The sequence below is a fragment of the Quercus lobata genome, chromosome 4, assembly GCF_001633185.2.
Source record: "Quercus lobata isolate SW786 chromosome 4, ValleyOak3.0 Primary Assembly, whole genome shotgun sequence".
NCBI lineage: Eukaryota > Viridiplantae > Streptophyta > Magnoliopsida > Fagales > Fagaceae > Quercus > Quercus lobata.
This window is the reverse complement of record NC_044907.1, coordinates 82222314-82237427: the sequence shown is the minus strand read 5'-3', so window position 1 is coordinate 82237427 and position 15114 is coordinate 82222314. Positions and strand designations below refer to the sequence as shown.

At 34.0% G+C, this 15114-nt stretch overlaps 1 protein-coding gene across 1 annotated transcript; it reads right to left on the bottom strand.

The window, feature by feature from the left end:
• Positions 1 to 391: 391 nt before the first annotated feature.
• On the bottom strand, positions 392 to 13961 carry LOC115985936. The gene is made up of 6 exons (XM_031108820.1): positions 13941 to 13961; positions 13756 to 13814; positions 13443 to 13563; positions 13178 to 13357; positions 12970 to 13089; positions 392 to 436 (listed from the first exon to the last, which is right to left on the bottom strand). Exons 1-6 carry the CDS (start codon positions 13959 to 13961, stop codon positions 392 to 394), a joined length of 546 nt encoding a protein of 181 aa, XP_030964680.1.
• Positions 13962 to 15114: the final 1153 nt, after the last annotated feature.

Genomic DNA, 15114 nt, shown 5'->3' with positions numbered 1-15114 from the left:
TATGCAAATGTTGTGCTAAAAGAGGATGAGATTAATTGTTGGATAAGAGGAAAGGAATTCACCATAGATGCAGGTGATATAGATGAGGTGCTAGGGCTTGAAGGTTTAGATGACCATGACTTCACCAATTACAAGGACAGGATGCTATTCACAGAAACTGTCCAAGTTTTCTCTTCGAGCCAACAAAAGTCACCCTTCTAAAGCACCTAAGAGTGAACCCTTCCTTCATGCCACTTCATCCGGTCAAGGTTTAGCTACACCTGTACATACCGAGACTACTTCTCCCATTCTTTCTGAGATGCAAACAACTAGCACTCCATCTGCACCTCCTAGCTCTCAAGCTGACAGGTGAAGCATTGTGATTGAGAGTGTATCTTAGCGAATTTCCAGACTAGAACGGCTTATCTACTCCACCAACAATCAAGTTCAATTGCGTCTAACAAACATTGAGACACAGTTAGATGCTATTCAACAAAAGCTAGAGTTCAACCTTTAGCTATTCGTGCCAGAAAGGGGGAAAGCACAGTGAAAGGGGGAGAGCAACACAAAGGGAAGAGTGCATAGTGAAAGGGGGAGTTGTGTGCTCAAAAAGAGGAAGTTGATACATACACTCACACTGGAAGCTGATACATACACTCACACAAACACTTTTGGATAGCCTAACTTGTGGCTAGTTTAGGGGTTTTTTTTTTTTGTTGGGTACATTTATTTTGCTTATAGTTTATATATATACCTCTGGTCATGGTTACAGTGCTTTTGTGAGTATGTCTTAAATGCTGTTGGTACATTGGTTTATAAATATATAAGTTTATATTCAGTTTCTATGTACTTTGGGTTTTGTACCTTTGCTTTGTAGCGTAGTACTTGTTGTTTTTTGCATTTTCTTTAAGTACATCACTCTTATGCCCTAGTAGGATCTTGTTCCTAGATGCATATATGTTTTGTGCATTGGTTGAGTGTTGGACATGCAAATGATACTTTGCATTGAGCTTATTAGCTTGCATGTCCAGATGTTCATTCCATATGTGAATGAGCATTGTGGTCACTATTCAATAGTGATTGCTTGTATGGTTAAGCCTTGGTTTATTGCTTTATTCCACTTTGTTAGATTGCATTGTGCTTGCTTCATATGCATTACAAGTTTTTTGCATACAATGATCAAATTGTGTTGTTGTATTTTAGGAGATACTTGTTCTTATGATTCAAGAGCTTCACAGATTCTAGAGTTATGTGAGTGAGTTTTGTTCAAATATTCCCAACTCACATGTTAAGTCTAGAGTTTGTTTTAGGGTTTTGTCATAGAATAGCCAAAGGAGAAGATTGTCTGGTTGAATTTAATCAACCATCTTGTTGGCTTTATTACGTGCCAAATTTGCTTGTAATTTAGCAATTAGTAACCCTGTATTTAGGTGGGAATCATGTAAGGGTAGTGTGTGAGAAAGTGTAAAGAAATGCTCAAGACTGTGCAGTGAAGCAAGGACTCACAGCTGGATCTCGTGGGTGGCTCGCGGCTTGCAAGCCGCCAGAAGATGCACATGAGTGAAGCATGCAGAGAAGTTGAACCATCATGCTAGCTATAGCACTACAGGACAAAAAGTCTAGACTGACCATTCAGTTAGCTCGCAGTTTAGACTCGTGACTCAATCAAGTTGCGAGGCCAAGTCGCTAGTCCACTCTGTTATTGAAAAAATGACTCTTCACATTCCTTTCTCACTCCAGTATAAATACCCCTTATTCCCATGAAATATTGAGAGCTTCTAGAGAGAATTTTGAGAGAGAAACTCTAAAGAAAAACAAGATTGACTCATCCACAATCTTTACATTGTGACTCTTCAAATTCCTCAACTCTCACCCTTTCAATTGTTACATCCTTGAAAGGTTCTTTAACCAAATCCTTTTCTCACCTTACCCATATCTGTGAGAAGGTTTTTTTGTGCTTTGGGAAGTAGTTAGGAAGGGACCAATTCATATTGGTTGATGCTATGGGTTATAGCGGAATCCGATAAGCTAAAGAAGAAATAGGTTCGGCATAACCTCGTTGGAGTAGGAGCTTGGAGGGCTTAGGTACACTGAGTAGATTAGGCTTGGAGGGTCTTCTGCTGTTCATGTATCCCAACTACATTCTTTAGTGGATTATTTACCGCTTAGAGGGCGGCAGAGAAGTTTTACGCTGAGGGCTTCGGTTTCCTCTCCAATAACACATCGTTGTGCTGTCCTTGTATTTGCATCTCTCTTCCCTTAATCTTTGCTATTTAATTTCTGCTGTGGATGTGATTTTATTTGATTTAGTTTGTTTATCAATTCTATTATATGCTTATGTTCATATTCTGCACATTAATTGTTTGATAATAAGCTTTAATTGATAATTTGGAAATTAGGGGTCTAAACGTTCATAATGTTTTATACGCATTTTGAACATTCAACGCATATCAAGATTAACTTGCATATATCTTCACCAAGTCACATCTTAAAGAATGCCTTCATGATTTGGTTGACAACCTCAAGTAGGTCTCACACCCACCTTGAGTTTGAGGGGGCTTGTTAACATGTAATAGACTATGGGCTTTTGGCCCACTTTTATTTATTTTGCATAGCTCACTTACTTGTACAGCACACATACTTGTACCACAAACTCTACCTCCTACGTTAAGACACTCATTTATATTTTATTACTAGGGAAATACAAAACTATTGATTCAGTATTTCTAACAAAATTAAAGGTTTTGCTTCCTTCCAACTAATCTTTTTCCTAGTAGTTTATTTGCACAACATATTTTTGTTTTACATTCCAAATTTAATCTGTTGTGTAAAATTTATAATGGGTAAGATTTCCTTTTGTTATCTTGCATGAACATTTGATGTTATGTCAAAGAGTTTTATAGCTCAACTAATTGACATTTCCTAATATTTCTAAGACATCAATGATTCAAATACCTCCTACCGGTTATAATTATTGAATTAAAAAAAAATGGTGGTGTGATCAAGACATACTAAGTCTAGGGGTTCTTAATATTGAAAATTCTCTTAATTTAGCTTTAAAATTGTAAAGTTGTGATTTACAAATTTGTATTTTGTTGGTTTTTATTCCGTGCCAAATTTGATTGTAATTATTTTCAATTTTGTGTACCCTGTTTTTATTGTGGGATTTGATTGTAAGGGTTGTGTGCTAAAGAGAGAGAGAGAGAGTATGAAGACTCAAGCAAGTGAAGACAGAAGACTTCTTGTGGGTGTCTTGCGACTAAGCTTCCCGCGAAGTGAAGCATGTGCCTTGCACATGACTGGAATGCAAAGAGTCTGTACAGATGGAGATAGCTGTGTCTCACGAGTATCTCGCGAGTAAGGCCTTCCCACGAGACACTCACGAGACATTCTGTTCTGCCAGTCTGATACACACTTCCTGTACCCTTATTATATATACCCATATTACCCACAAATGTGAAGGAGAGCTTCTGAGAGAAAACCCTAGCTAAAACACTTAAGAGTTAGAAATTGTTATACCAACAATTCTCTACACCTTTGTTTATGGGATTTCCTCATCTCCTACCTCTCCATTTCCATATCATTGAGAGGTCAATAGCCCAAACACTTACCACACCTTTTGAGAGTGTCCAGTGAGGTTTTGGTACTGCTGGAAAAAATTGGAAGAAGCCAAGGATGGCAGATGCAACACAGAGCTTGTTGTGGGATCCGAAGAGTTAGACAAGACACGGTTCCGAGAAGCCTTGTTGGAGTAAAAGCTTGGAGGGCTTAGGTACAGTGGATAGATTAGGCTTGGAGGGTCTCTTGCTTACCCATGTATCCCAACTGAATGTCTAGTGGATTGATTACCGCTTGAAGGGCGACGGAGATGTTTTTCGCCGAGTTCTTCGGTTTCCTCTTCAATAACACGTCTCGATATTATCTGTGTTTGCATCTCTCTTCCCTACTCTTATTCATTTCATTTTACTGCTGTGTTGCTTTAAATATGGATTAGAGTAGCTTTCTTACATGTTTGCTTGTGTTTACACTATTCCGCACTTAGTATTAAGTTAGTGTAAAAGCAACCAAGCCGTAATTTGATTTGGGGGTTTAAACGAGCTCTTGTGTTTTTACACATTTCGAGCTTTCAATTGGTATTAGAGCAGGTACACTTGATTTGATTTCATTACCTAAGTGTGATCCTTGACCCCTTGTGTGTTTTGCCATGGATTGTGCTTTGTATGCCTCTATGCATGTTTTAAATGTTGATGAATGTAACATGCCACGTGTTTGTGAAAATGCCTCTATGAGTTATAATCCTCATGATTGTGATGCTATGTTACATGAATCCTTGGGTGTTGTTGATATTCCTAACATTAAACTCTTGAAGAAAAAGGCTAAGAAGTTTAATAAGGATTTGAGCAAGTTATTTTGTGAAAATGATGAATTGATTGCTAAGCTCAATGAATCCAACAAATTGGTCGAAAAATATAAGAAACTTGCTGAAAATTCTCTTGAAAAGCTGAAAGAGTTTGAATGTTTGAATATGGACTTGGATGCTAAACTTCTTTTGTCTAACAAATTTGTTAATGAGCTAAAATGTGAAAATGAATCTCTTAATATGCATGCCAAGTGTTTGATTGTTGAACCTATTTCTAAAAATGATGAAAATATTTACTACAATCATGTTGTGGTACCCGATTTTGTGCCTGTTGTGTGTTCTACCTCAAAGGACAAATCGGTGTACATTCCTCCACATAAAAGAAATCAAAAGGTGGAGAGAAAGGCTGTTAAGTCAAAGCCTCTGTTTAGGTCTCAACCTATGGTTTTGGATGGATCTAAGTTTGTTCCAACTTGCCACCAATGTGGTGTGATTGGTCATATAAGACCTCAATGTCATAAGTTGAAGAGAGAACAAAACCATGTTGCTAGATCCCTTCCCAAAAGACCTAGTGGACCTAAACACATTCTTTGTCACCATTGTGGTGCCTTTGGTCATCTAAGACCTCAATGCTCTAAGTTTCATGCTTTTAAAAGAATCAAAAGAAAAGAAAAACTTGAGCTTTTTGGAAGTTGTGCTAAAAAGGGTAAATCGGTTTTGAGTGAAAATAGCATGTTGTTAAAGAAAATGTTTAATACTCTTAACTCCTTGACTATGTGCATCTCCGGTTCTCATTCTTCCAACTCTCGTCTTGCTTCTCATAAGACACTCATTCCAAACAATAGTTCCGTTTGGATGATGAAGGGTTCCTATGGTTGAGCTTTTGCTCTTTTGGTCCTTGATCTAATTCTTTCGATCTTTGTAAGACTTTTCATACATTAGATGCTTCATTGTCATACACTTTTGCATCATGCATCTCTTTATATGCATTTTTTTGTTTTTGTTTTGATCATATTTTATTGCTTTTGTTTTGTGTGAGTGAAAATTCAAAACCACATAAAAAGTGAAAAATTGAAAAAGTTTGATTATATATGTTTGAGCACATATCACATGTGAATTTGGCATAGTACCTTCGTACAAATGGCGTAATGCATTTACGAGCTTAGCTTGTTATGTATGCACATATATCTTTGTGGGAGAAATCTTGAAAACTATGTGTGATTGTTGTAAATAGATCTTCAAGCTTGTCATGAATGATTGATCAATAGTCTTGATGGTCTTGATACTTGCATAGACTTGTGCCTATATCTCTTCCCACTTTATTTTTATGTTTTTGCTATAGAGCTCACCAAATGTAAATCTCCAAATGAAAAGAGATAATGAGCTGTAAAAGCCTGTCGCACATACTAGTATTTGACTAGGAAAAAGGGAAAACGACTTTTATATTAAAATGTATGGTGCTAAAAAAATAAAAAATAAAAAAGGCTATTTCTCAATGTTGAAATACCAAAAATTTCAAGCATCAATCTCAAAAAGAGGTGTATTGTTTAAAAATGATCAAATGTCATGAATTATGCAGAAGCCAAATGAAAAGCTTCTAAATTTTTTAATCATTCTCTTGTGGGAGATCATATATGCTCATTTCTATAATTGAGATAGACTACTTGATTTTGTATCAGTTGTGTATGACTTGATAGAATTGATCATTGAAACTCCACTCTAGTCTAAGGACTATTCTACACTTGATCCACACACACAACACACTAGTTTAATGTTCAATGAATGCCTATTTCATTTGTGTGGTTGTACATGTTCAAATTTGATGTATGTGTGCTCAACCATATGTGGATCAAACCAAAAAGATTTGTGTTCTTTTTGTTTGCTTTTGGAAGTGATTTGTATCACCCATATTTTTCAATATTTTTCAAATTGTTTTTGTGTGAAAAACATGTTTTCTAGGTGTTTTCATGACCCATTTCACGTGTAAGCTCAGCTGGGAGTTAAATGGTCCAATTCTTAAGTTTTTCAGCTTTACATAGAAAGTTTCGCGACTATTTCGCGGCTGTTTCGCGAGTAAGGCTTACCAACGAAATACCAGCGGGATACCAGTGAAATTTTCGCAGGAAGCTAACTAGCGAGATACCAGCGAAAATTTCCAGATCAGCTTTTTAAAGGTTATTTCGTGGGACATTTGTTTTAAATGCCTCCCATCTCTCAAACCCCTGTTTTATTGTTTTTACATCAAAACCCAACTAAATTCAAGTGTTTTTCATTCCATTAACATCTCTAAGGTAATCTTTAACTCTTTTCTTTAATTTTGATCCTTAGATTATGTTTTTGGGGGTTTTATGTTCATAATTGGGATTTTCTCAAATGGGAGATGGAAAACTTATTTTTTGTCAATCTTTTTTATTGGGCTTTGTTTTAAATGATGGTTTACTTTGGATGTTGGCCCCTTGTGGCAAAAATAACATGTATTTAGGCAAGTTTTTCATATGTTCATGCATTGTTTAACATACATGTGTAGTGTGTGCATTCTAAGTGTTTGATAAAATGCCCAAATGGCATTTTGTTGCTGTTTTGGACTTCGATGAGTACCAAACTTTGGGGATCACCATAATTATTCATGTTTATCATGTTTTGATCATTGGTAGTGTGTTTTATACACTTTGCCCCGTGAGTGCTTATTCATGCATATTCATGCATTGGTCATGCATCTCACATGCACACTAGATGCACCTTTGCCGCACACACTCTAACACTTGACATGTTTTGCACTTCACTCATGCTAGTTAAGTCTTTTTAGACCTTTTGGCACACATAACATGTTCTTGTGTCTATGTCATGCCTAGGTTTACATCATGTTCCATCATTCTTAGCATTTCATGTTCTTTATGCTTTGTAGCATGTTTTAAGTTGTCTTTGTTTTTTTGTTTGAGCTTTATTTTCTCATTCATCTTACACCCCTCATGCATCATTTTTTTATCATTATCATATCTTTTTTTCTTTCCTACCTTCCTCTTGATTCATTTGTCTATTCGTGATAAAAAGGGGGAGTGTATACTTTCGTCATTTCTATATGACTCTTGTGCACATTCTTAGGGGGAGAAATTCTACCTTGTGCACATTCGTAGGGGGAGAAATCCATAGGGGAGATGCATATATCAAGGGGGAGAAGACATTCTTTTGTGTTCTATGTTTTATTGCTCTCATCGCATCGTGTTTTTGTGTTGAACATGCATTCATCCTTGTGCTTGTTCGGATGATCATTTGCTTTGTTATATGATCATTGTAGTCATTTCTATATGACTGTTTTGGTGTATGATCAAGTTGCTCATATGTTTCACATCTTGGTTACTTGATCACAATTTACTTGTTACATTATACTTGTCCTTTTATTACTTGCTTTACCTTAAGGGTCTAATGTGTTTTGTGCAAGTGTTTCAGGTTACAAGTATATATGTTCCAAGTTCATCACAACTCCTATGATTCATGATAGGGGGAGTGATATGAGAAAGAGAGAAAGAGCTTTGTGCTATATTAACTATGTTTGCTTTGTTCATAGTTCATGTTTATGCTTAGCTATTTAAAAGTTTGTGACTATCTCAATGCTTATGTAGCATTCTTTGTGTACTTTTAGATATTGCTAAAATGTCTTAAGTACTTCACACTTGTGCCCGGTAGGATTGTTCCTAGATGCATATACTTCGTGTATTTTGCATTGGTTATGTGATTGGACATGCAAGTAATCATAAGTGATTGCTTCGTTGTACATGTCCGGATGAACATTTACTTGTTATATGTTCATTGGAGTCATTCTTTAATGACTGCCCTTGTTTGATCAAGTGTTTGTTTGCATGATATTTATTGTTTACATACTTGATCGCACCATGCTTGCTCTTGTTCATACCTTGTGTTCAACTTGTCATAAGCTTAATGAAAGTTTTGTTTATGTGAGAGTGTTTCAGGTTACAGGTATAAATTGCAAGTGCTTCACAGTTTCTAGATTAGGTGTGAGTGAGTTTTACCATTGTTCCCAAACTTACGTTTAAGTCTAGAGTCTGTTGTTAGGGATTTTGTCACAGAATAGCCAAAGGAGGAGATTGTAAAGTTGTAATTTACAAATTTGTATTTTGTTGGCTTTTATTCCATGCCAAATTTGATTGTAATTATTTTCAATCTTGTGTACCCTATATTTATTGTGGGATTTGATTGAAAGGGTTGTGTGCTAGAGAAAGAGAGTGTGAAGACTCAAGCAAGTGAAGACAAAAGACTTCTCGCGGGTGTCTCACGACTACGCTTCCCGCGAAGTGAAGCATGTGCCTTGCATATGATTGGAATGCGAAGAGTCTGTACAGATGGAGACAGCTGTGTCTCGCGAGTATCTCGCGAGTAAGGCCTTCCCACGAGACACCTGCAAGACATTCTATTCTGCCAATCTGTACTGTCTGATACACACTTTCTGTACCCTCATTATATATACCCATATTACCCACAAATGTGAAGGAGAGCTTCTGAGAGAAAACCCTAGCTAAAACACTTGAGAGTTAGAAATTGTTATACCAACAATTCTCTCCACCTTTGTTTATGGGATTTCCTCATCTCCTACCTCTCCATTTCCATACCATTGAGAGGTCAATAGCCCAAACACTTACCACACCTTTTGAGAGTGTCCAGTGAGGTTTTGGTGTTATTAGGAAACATTGGAAGAAGCCAAGGATGGTAGATGCAACATGAAGCTTGTTGCAGGATCCGGAGATCTAGACAAGACACAGTTTCGAGAAGCCTTGTTGGAGTAGGAGCTTGGAGGGCTTAGGTACAGAGGGTAGATTAGGCTTGAAGGGTCTCTTGCTTACCCATGTATCCCAATTGAATGTCTAGTGGATCGATTACTGCTTAGAGGGTGGCAGAGAGGTTTTTCGCCGAGTTCTTCGGTTTCCTCTTCAGTAACACGTCTCGGTGTTATCTGTGTTTGCATCTCTCTTCCCTACTCTTGTTCATTTCATTTTACTATTGTGTTGCTTTAAATATGGATTAGAGTAGCTTTCTTGCATGTTTGCTTGCATTTACACTATTCCACACTTAGTATTAAGTTAGTGTAAAAACAACCAAGCCGTAATTTGATTTGGGGGTCTAAACGAGCTCTTGTGTTTTTACACATTTCGAGCTTTCAAAAATATTGGTAGTAATCCCGAAATTTATGCCGCACCGACAAGAATTGAAAATGTACCCATCAACCATGCTAGAAAAAGCTAGTATACTTATAAAAGCAAGCATAAATTTACACGGAGTTCACCTTATGTTATCTTGGTCATAATTCTACGCAAAAAAAAAGGACAAAGGATTGACTGTCTGTGGGTTGAATCACAAAATTGTCTTCCAAATCCAAATAGATCGACTTGTTAAAAAAATTAAAAGGGTGAAAATTTTCCAAAAAAAATCTTATTTTTATGTTATCCTGATGCTGCCTTCTGAAAACCAGACTAATGCCCACCTTAATTGTGGGCTCAAAATATTTTGTGCAATCTTCATATGAAGAATTTTCCTTCCCTTTGACTTCTCATCATCTTTTCCATCCCAGACTAAACGTGTAAAGATAAGAGTGTCATGCATTCCTTGGACAACCTTTATATTTCTTTTTTTATTTTTTATTTTTTATTTTTTGACTGGAACGATATAAGAATATTAAAGAAAAGAATGACAGATAATCATCTGGAGGTCTACGGAAAAAATGGTCAAATTGGAGAACCCTGGTAAATTTTGATAACCTGATAATATATATATATATATGCCAATTTGATGATATTTACCATTTGATCCATAAACTCATCTTTTATGTATTTTTTAAAACTGCAAATACTTAGAACTTAAACAATTGATTGATGACAATGCTATTTATCTTTGATTGCCTTGAAATTTTGTAAGTGTGGAGGATATACAAAATTATTGTTATCCAATGGTGTATTTATCAAAATTTGCATCACTTTGAAATCCAATGTTGAATTATATTATCTTCATATATCCTCCATGCTTGGAAATTTTCAAGTGATCAAAGATCAATAGCCTTATCATCAATAAATTTCTTAACTTTAAGTTTTTGTACTTTTAAATGATGCATAAAAGATGAGTTTATGGATTAATGAGAAATAACATTCGATTGGCATGAAAATTGAATCCAACCCTCTATGTGTGTGTGTATTTATATATATGAGTGATTATGGGGTTTATGACAAAATTAATGGAGTGTTTGAAAAAAGTAAGATGAGGTTTAATTAGGCATGACATATTTAGGACCACGCCCTATATCATAGGTTTTTCCAAAATTATTCTATGCGATAAATTGTGATTAGTTATTTGTCACTTTTACATGATCCCTTTACATTTTCTCTACCACTCACACTAAGCCACATAAGATAGTTGGGGGAAATGGTGTAATAAAAGCTGTGGTCCATTATTTATTCATCAGACATAAACATAAACATGGGAGATGGGTAATCATTTTTCCCTTTAAGGTACGACTAAGTACTTGTGCGGAACTTTGGTCTCTTAAGTTTGGGTAAACCAATGCACACTCTTGATGCGATGGTCACTCCACAAGTATAAGTGCTTATGGGGTGAAGGTCAAGAGCCGGGGTTCAAGTTTCTAAGAAGGAGCTTCACACACATATACACTTAGATTAGGCTAGAGTAAAATCTCTATCTTGTATCAAAAAAAAAAAAAAAGTTTGGGTAAGTTCTTGAATATGGTGAAATGATTTTCAAATGTTTGCGTGGAAATATATTCAGTTAATTTTGCTAAAAGGCTTATAGCAAGTAGTTTATGCTCTTATCACATGTCGTTTATGCTCTAGCTTATTATTGTACATATAAATTATTTTTCTGCTTGTTGAGAACTAATTGTTTCAAAAAGCTATAGATTAAAAATTATAATTTTTTTTTGGTAGTGATTGTACTTATAAATGTGATTGAAAAATCTAATGGTCCATTTGAATTGAAGGAAGTAAAATAGAGTAAAGTAGAATTGATCCAAAATTAGTTTATTTTTAGCCAACTCTACTTTAGTCACTCTCTCTTCCCCCTCAGTCCAAACAAACCCAAAAGATAAAAACTATACTTGGAATAAATGTAGTTTCAAAAAGGGATACCAAATGAAAAAAATTTAAGACCACACTATTTTGTGCTATAACTTTGGTACAATTTTATCGTGGTAAGTATTTTTTTTTTTTTTTTTTGAGAATTATTGTGGTAAGTTATTAGTAATAGAAAAAAAGGGATGGATATATATATATATATATGAAAGTGTCATATAACTAATCACAAACCGAAACCATTTTTAGCGCAACCGGTTTTGTAAAACCATGCTTAATTAAGCATTTCCGTAAGATAGTCTTTCGAGCAATGGGGAGTTAGTCAAACAAAAGCGGCAGGATACATATAGGAACGTCTGCTCAACTGTTTAAACGCAGACATGTCAAAAATTCCTACTTCGCAAATTTCATGGTTGTATATTTTGTACCGTTCATATTAAAGTATATATATAAAAAAAGATTTGTCCCTTTCAAGGAAAAAAAAAAAAAAACACGCTGCTGATGCATATATGCTCTGATCTCATCATTCCCTAAAAGAGCTTTTCCATTTCAATGAAAATAGATAATTGCACAGTTAAAAGAAAGAAAGAAAAAAAAAATCTTATTTTCTCTCAATTATGAAATAAATTTATCTTTGGTATATTTGATTTTGTGCCCTTTCACTCATAAAACTAAGTCATGATAGTTATATTGTGTATATTGAACACACAATTAAAAAAACAAAATTTCATATTTTCACATTTATATCAAGAAATTTTATTTTTAAAACATGATTTTAATTAGAGTATGTACGGCAATGTTTAATTCAATTTGTGGAGCGTAAAACAATCGATACTTAACAAGTCCACAATGACTTCATTAGCTATCAGCCACAAATAATAATAATAATAATAATAATAATAAACTAGTCGCTAACCCGTGCGATGCACGGGAAAGCTACCAATTTTTTCCAAATGATTTGATATTAGCTATTGGAATTGAACATCAATTCTCTAGTAGCACGTTCTTATTTTTTAATTTCATTTATTTCCTGGCTTTCATTAAATATTCAATGCATTCATTATATTTAAAAAACATTAAAGTTTAGATATTGTTTTTCAGTTCCTCTTGATTTTAAAGACACAACTATTGAATCTCAACAACATACCAATGCAAATATTAATTACTTAAAATTCAAAATAAATTATTTATACATGATAAGTTACAATTCAAACAATATTGAACACTACAATATTTAGAAATTAGATGTATATAGACAAACAATTAATGCTATAGTAAAAAAAAAAAAAAAAAATCCTCAAATAACTAAATATAAGAGTTTAATTCCTCTTTGTTTCAATTTAAAACCAAATTGTGCATAAAAGCAAAAAAATTTCCTTTGTTCCAATACGTCTTTAGTATCAAAATCACAAATTCATTAAAACCAAATTGTGCATAGAAAATCTTAGAGATTGAAAGACAACTTTAAAGTGTTTTTTGTATCTTCTTCCTTTGTTGCTTTGTAGTAGTCCTTGAATATGCCCTTTTGTTTTCCTTAAGTACAGATGTTGGTGTGAGTTGCACATTGGTTTGAACATCAAGTTTTTGAAATTTTGTACAATCACCATCTTCTTCAATTGATAAGTTGTTGCTACATTCATTTGAAGAATCACTGATGTAAACCTGGCAATAGAACAGGTTGAGAAATGTATTACAACATATTCATCTTAAATATCATATTTGTAATTTCTCTAAATTAAAGAATACTTACTTCTGTCATTTTATCAAGCTGAATTGCTTTGTCAGTTTCTTCAAAAGAGTCAAAAAGTTTCTTGATAGTGTAGAATTCCCATCCATAGTTGAGATTATAGTCATTTAGTTGTATTTGGAAAACAAATTGTTTTCCTTTCAGATTTTCTATTTGCACAGGAAGGATGACTTCATCGGGCTCCTAACAAAAGTAACATTTTTCAAATTGTACAGTCAAGTAAAGTTTAGTAAATATTAAATAGTAATTTTATCTTCGACATTCTCATCTCTAAAGATTTATTCAAAAGGTCTTTGGCTGATATGTTGAGTAATTTTTCTGCTTCTGAATCAAATAAAATAAATGTGGCCATTCCTGAGCTATCTTCAACCTTTAATTGAATTCTATACCTGATAAAAGAAATGACATATATAATGTTAATATCATATTATTTGTTGTGTATTTTAATATAAAAAGTAAACATTTTCATTTTTGTGTACCTTGGGATTGGGAAGCATGCCTTTTTGTTGCAATTGTGACACCATAAAAATTTATCTCTTGATTTTACCTTTCTACGGCATACTTCACAAGAGATAAAGTACCAACCAGAATGATCTATGTCAATGTTTATAATCTTTCCTTGATAGGTAAAGATCGTTTCCTAGAAATTGAATTTAATATCAATCAATTTATAATTTTATAGTTAAATTTTGTAAAAGCAAGTCTATAATACATAAAGTAATGTTAAGGACACAATGTTGTTGTTGAAGGTATATTTTTTTCTTACCTCATTATCAGAGTCCCCCATAATTTTTTTTATTTCACTTATGGTTCTTTTGTTGATGTTCATCTCTTCTTCAATTGTTACTTGTGGTTTGAATTGCTTGGGCATTTGTACTATTGGTTGGTTATTTTCCACCAGCCTATTATATTACATAAAGATATTAGATCTTGTGGACATGTACAATACAGAGGTAAATAATCCAACTTTGCTATGGTAGATATAGATGCTAAAAATAATGACACTTGAGTAAATGTTTGTCACATTTTGAAAACCAAAGGACCCCAGAAACCATGCTCTTGAAACGGATTTAAAAAAAAAAAAAGAAAAGAAAAATCTCTCTCAACAAAGAAAAATGTAAAGGGAGGGAATGAATCCCCCAACAGTAAGTGATGAATATCTTTTTAATTGTTATACATTGAAATGATTTTTCTCTACTTAATAATTTAGAGACATAATTATCTTGATTCATTTGATGCTTACATAATAATTTAGCCAAAATACTTTGTATTTCAAAGAATTGGATGATATGTTATGTAGCTCAGAAGATGGTTATAAAGAGAAATGAACTTGCCTTTAAAAGTCTTGACAGTCAAACATGTAGCAATTATGATAAAAACTCTTGACACACACAATGATACTATTTGATTTTTTTAAATTAAAAAAATAAGGATTGGTATTTGGTACTACTTGACCAAGATACATTTTTCATAATGTTTCCCCTAGTTCAACTTATTTCCTTTTTACTAATCCATGTTTCTAAAATGTATCAATTTTCACATGGGTCCCATCATTCACTATGTGAGCTGAAAAAAAAAAAAAAAAAAAAAAAAAAAAAACCACATTAACAATGTTTCCACAAGTCCATCCTATTAACTATTACCTAATTGGGAAAACAGTAGGGGGGGGGGGGGTCATCAACCTCAAATGTGCCATTTACAGCATCTCCATATTGTCCAATATATTGGGCACAGCAATTTTACACACCAATACACTACATTGCTACCCATTCTTTTCATATATATAATATATCTGTAAGTTCAAAAACGTGTACAAAAACACATTTGAACGTTTAGACCCCCAAATTACAACTTAATCAATTCAAGCAATATGTCAAACAACTAGTGTGCGGAAACTTAACATATGCTATCATACGAAATTGATTAAATACTATCTAAGC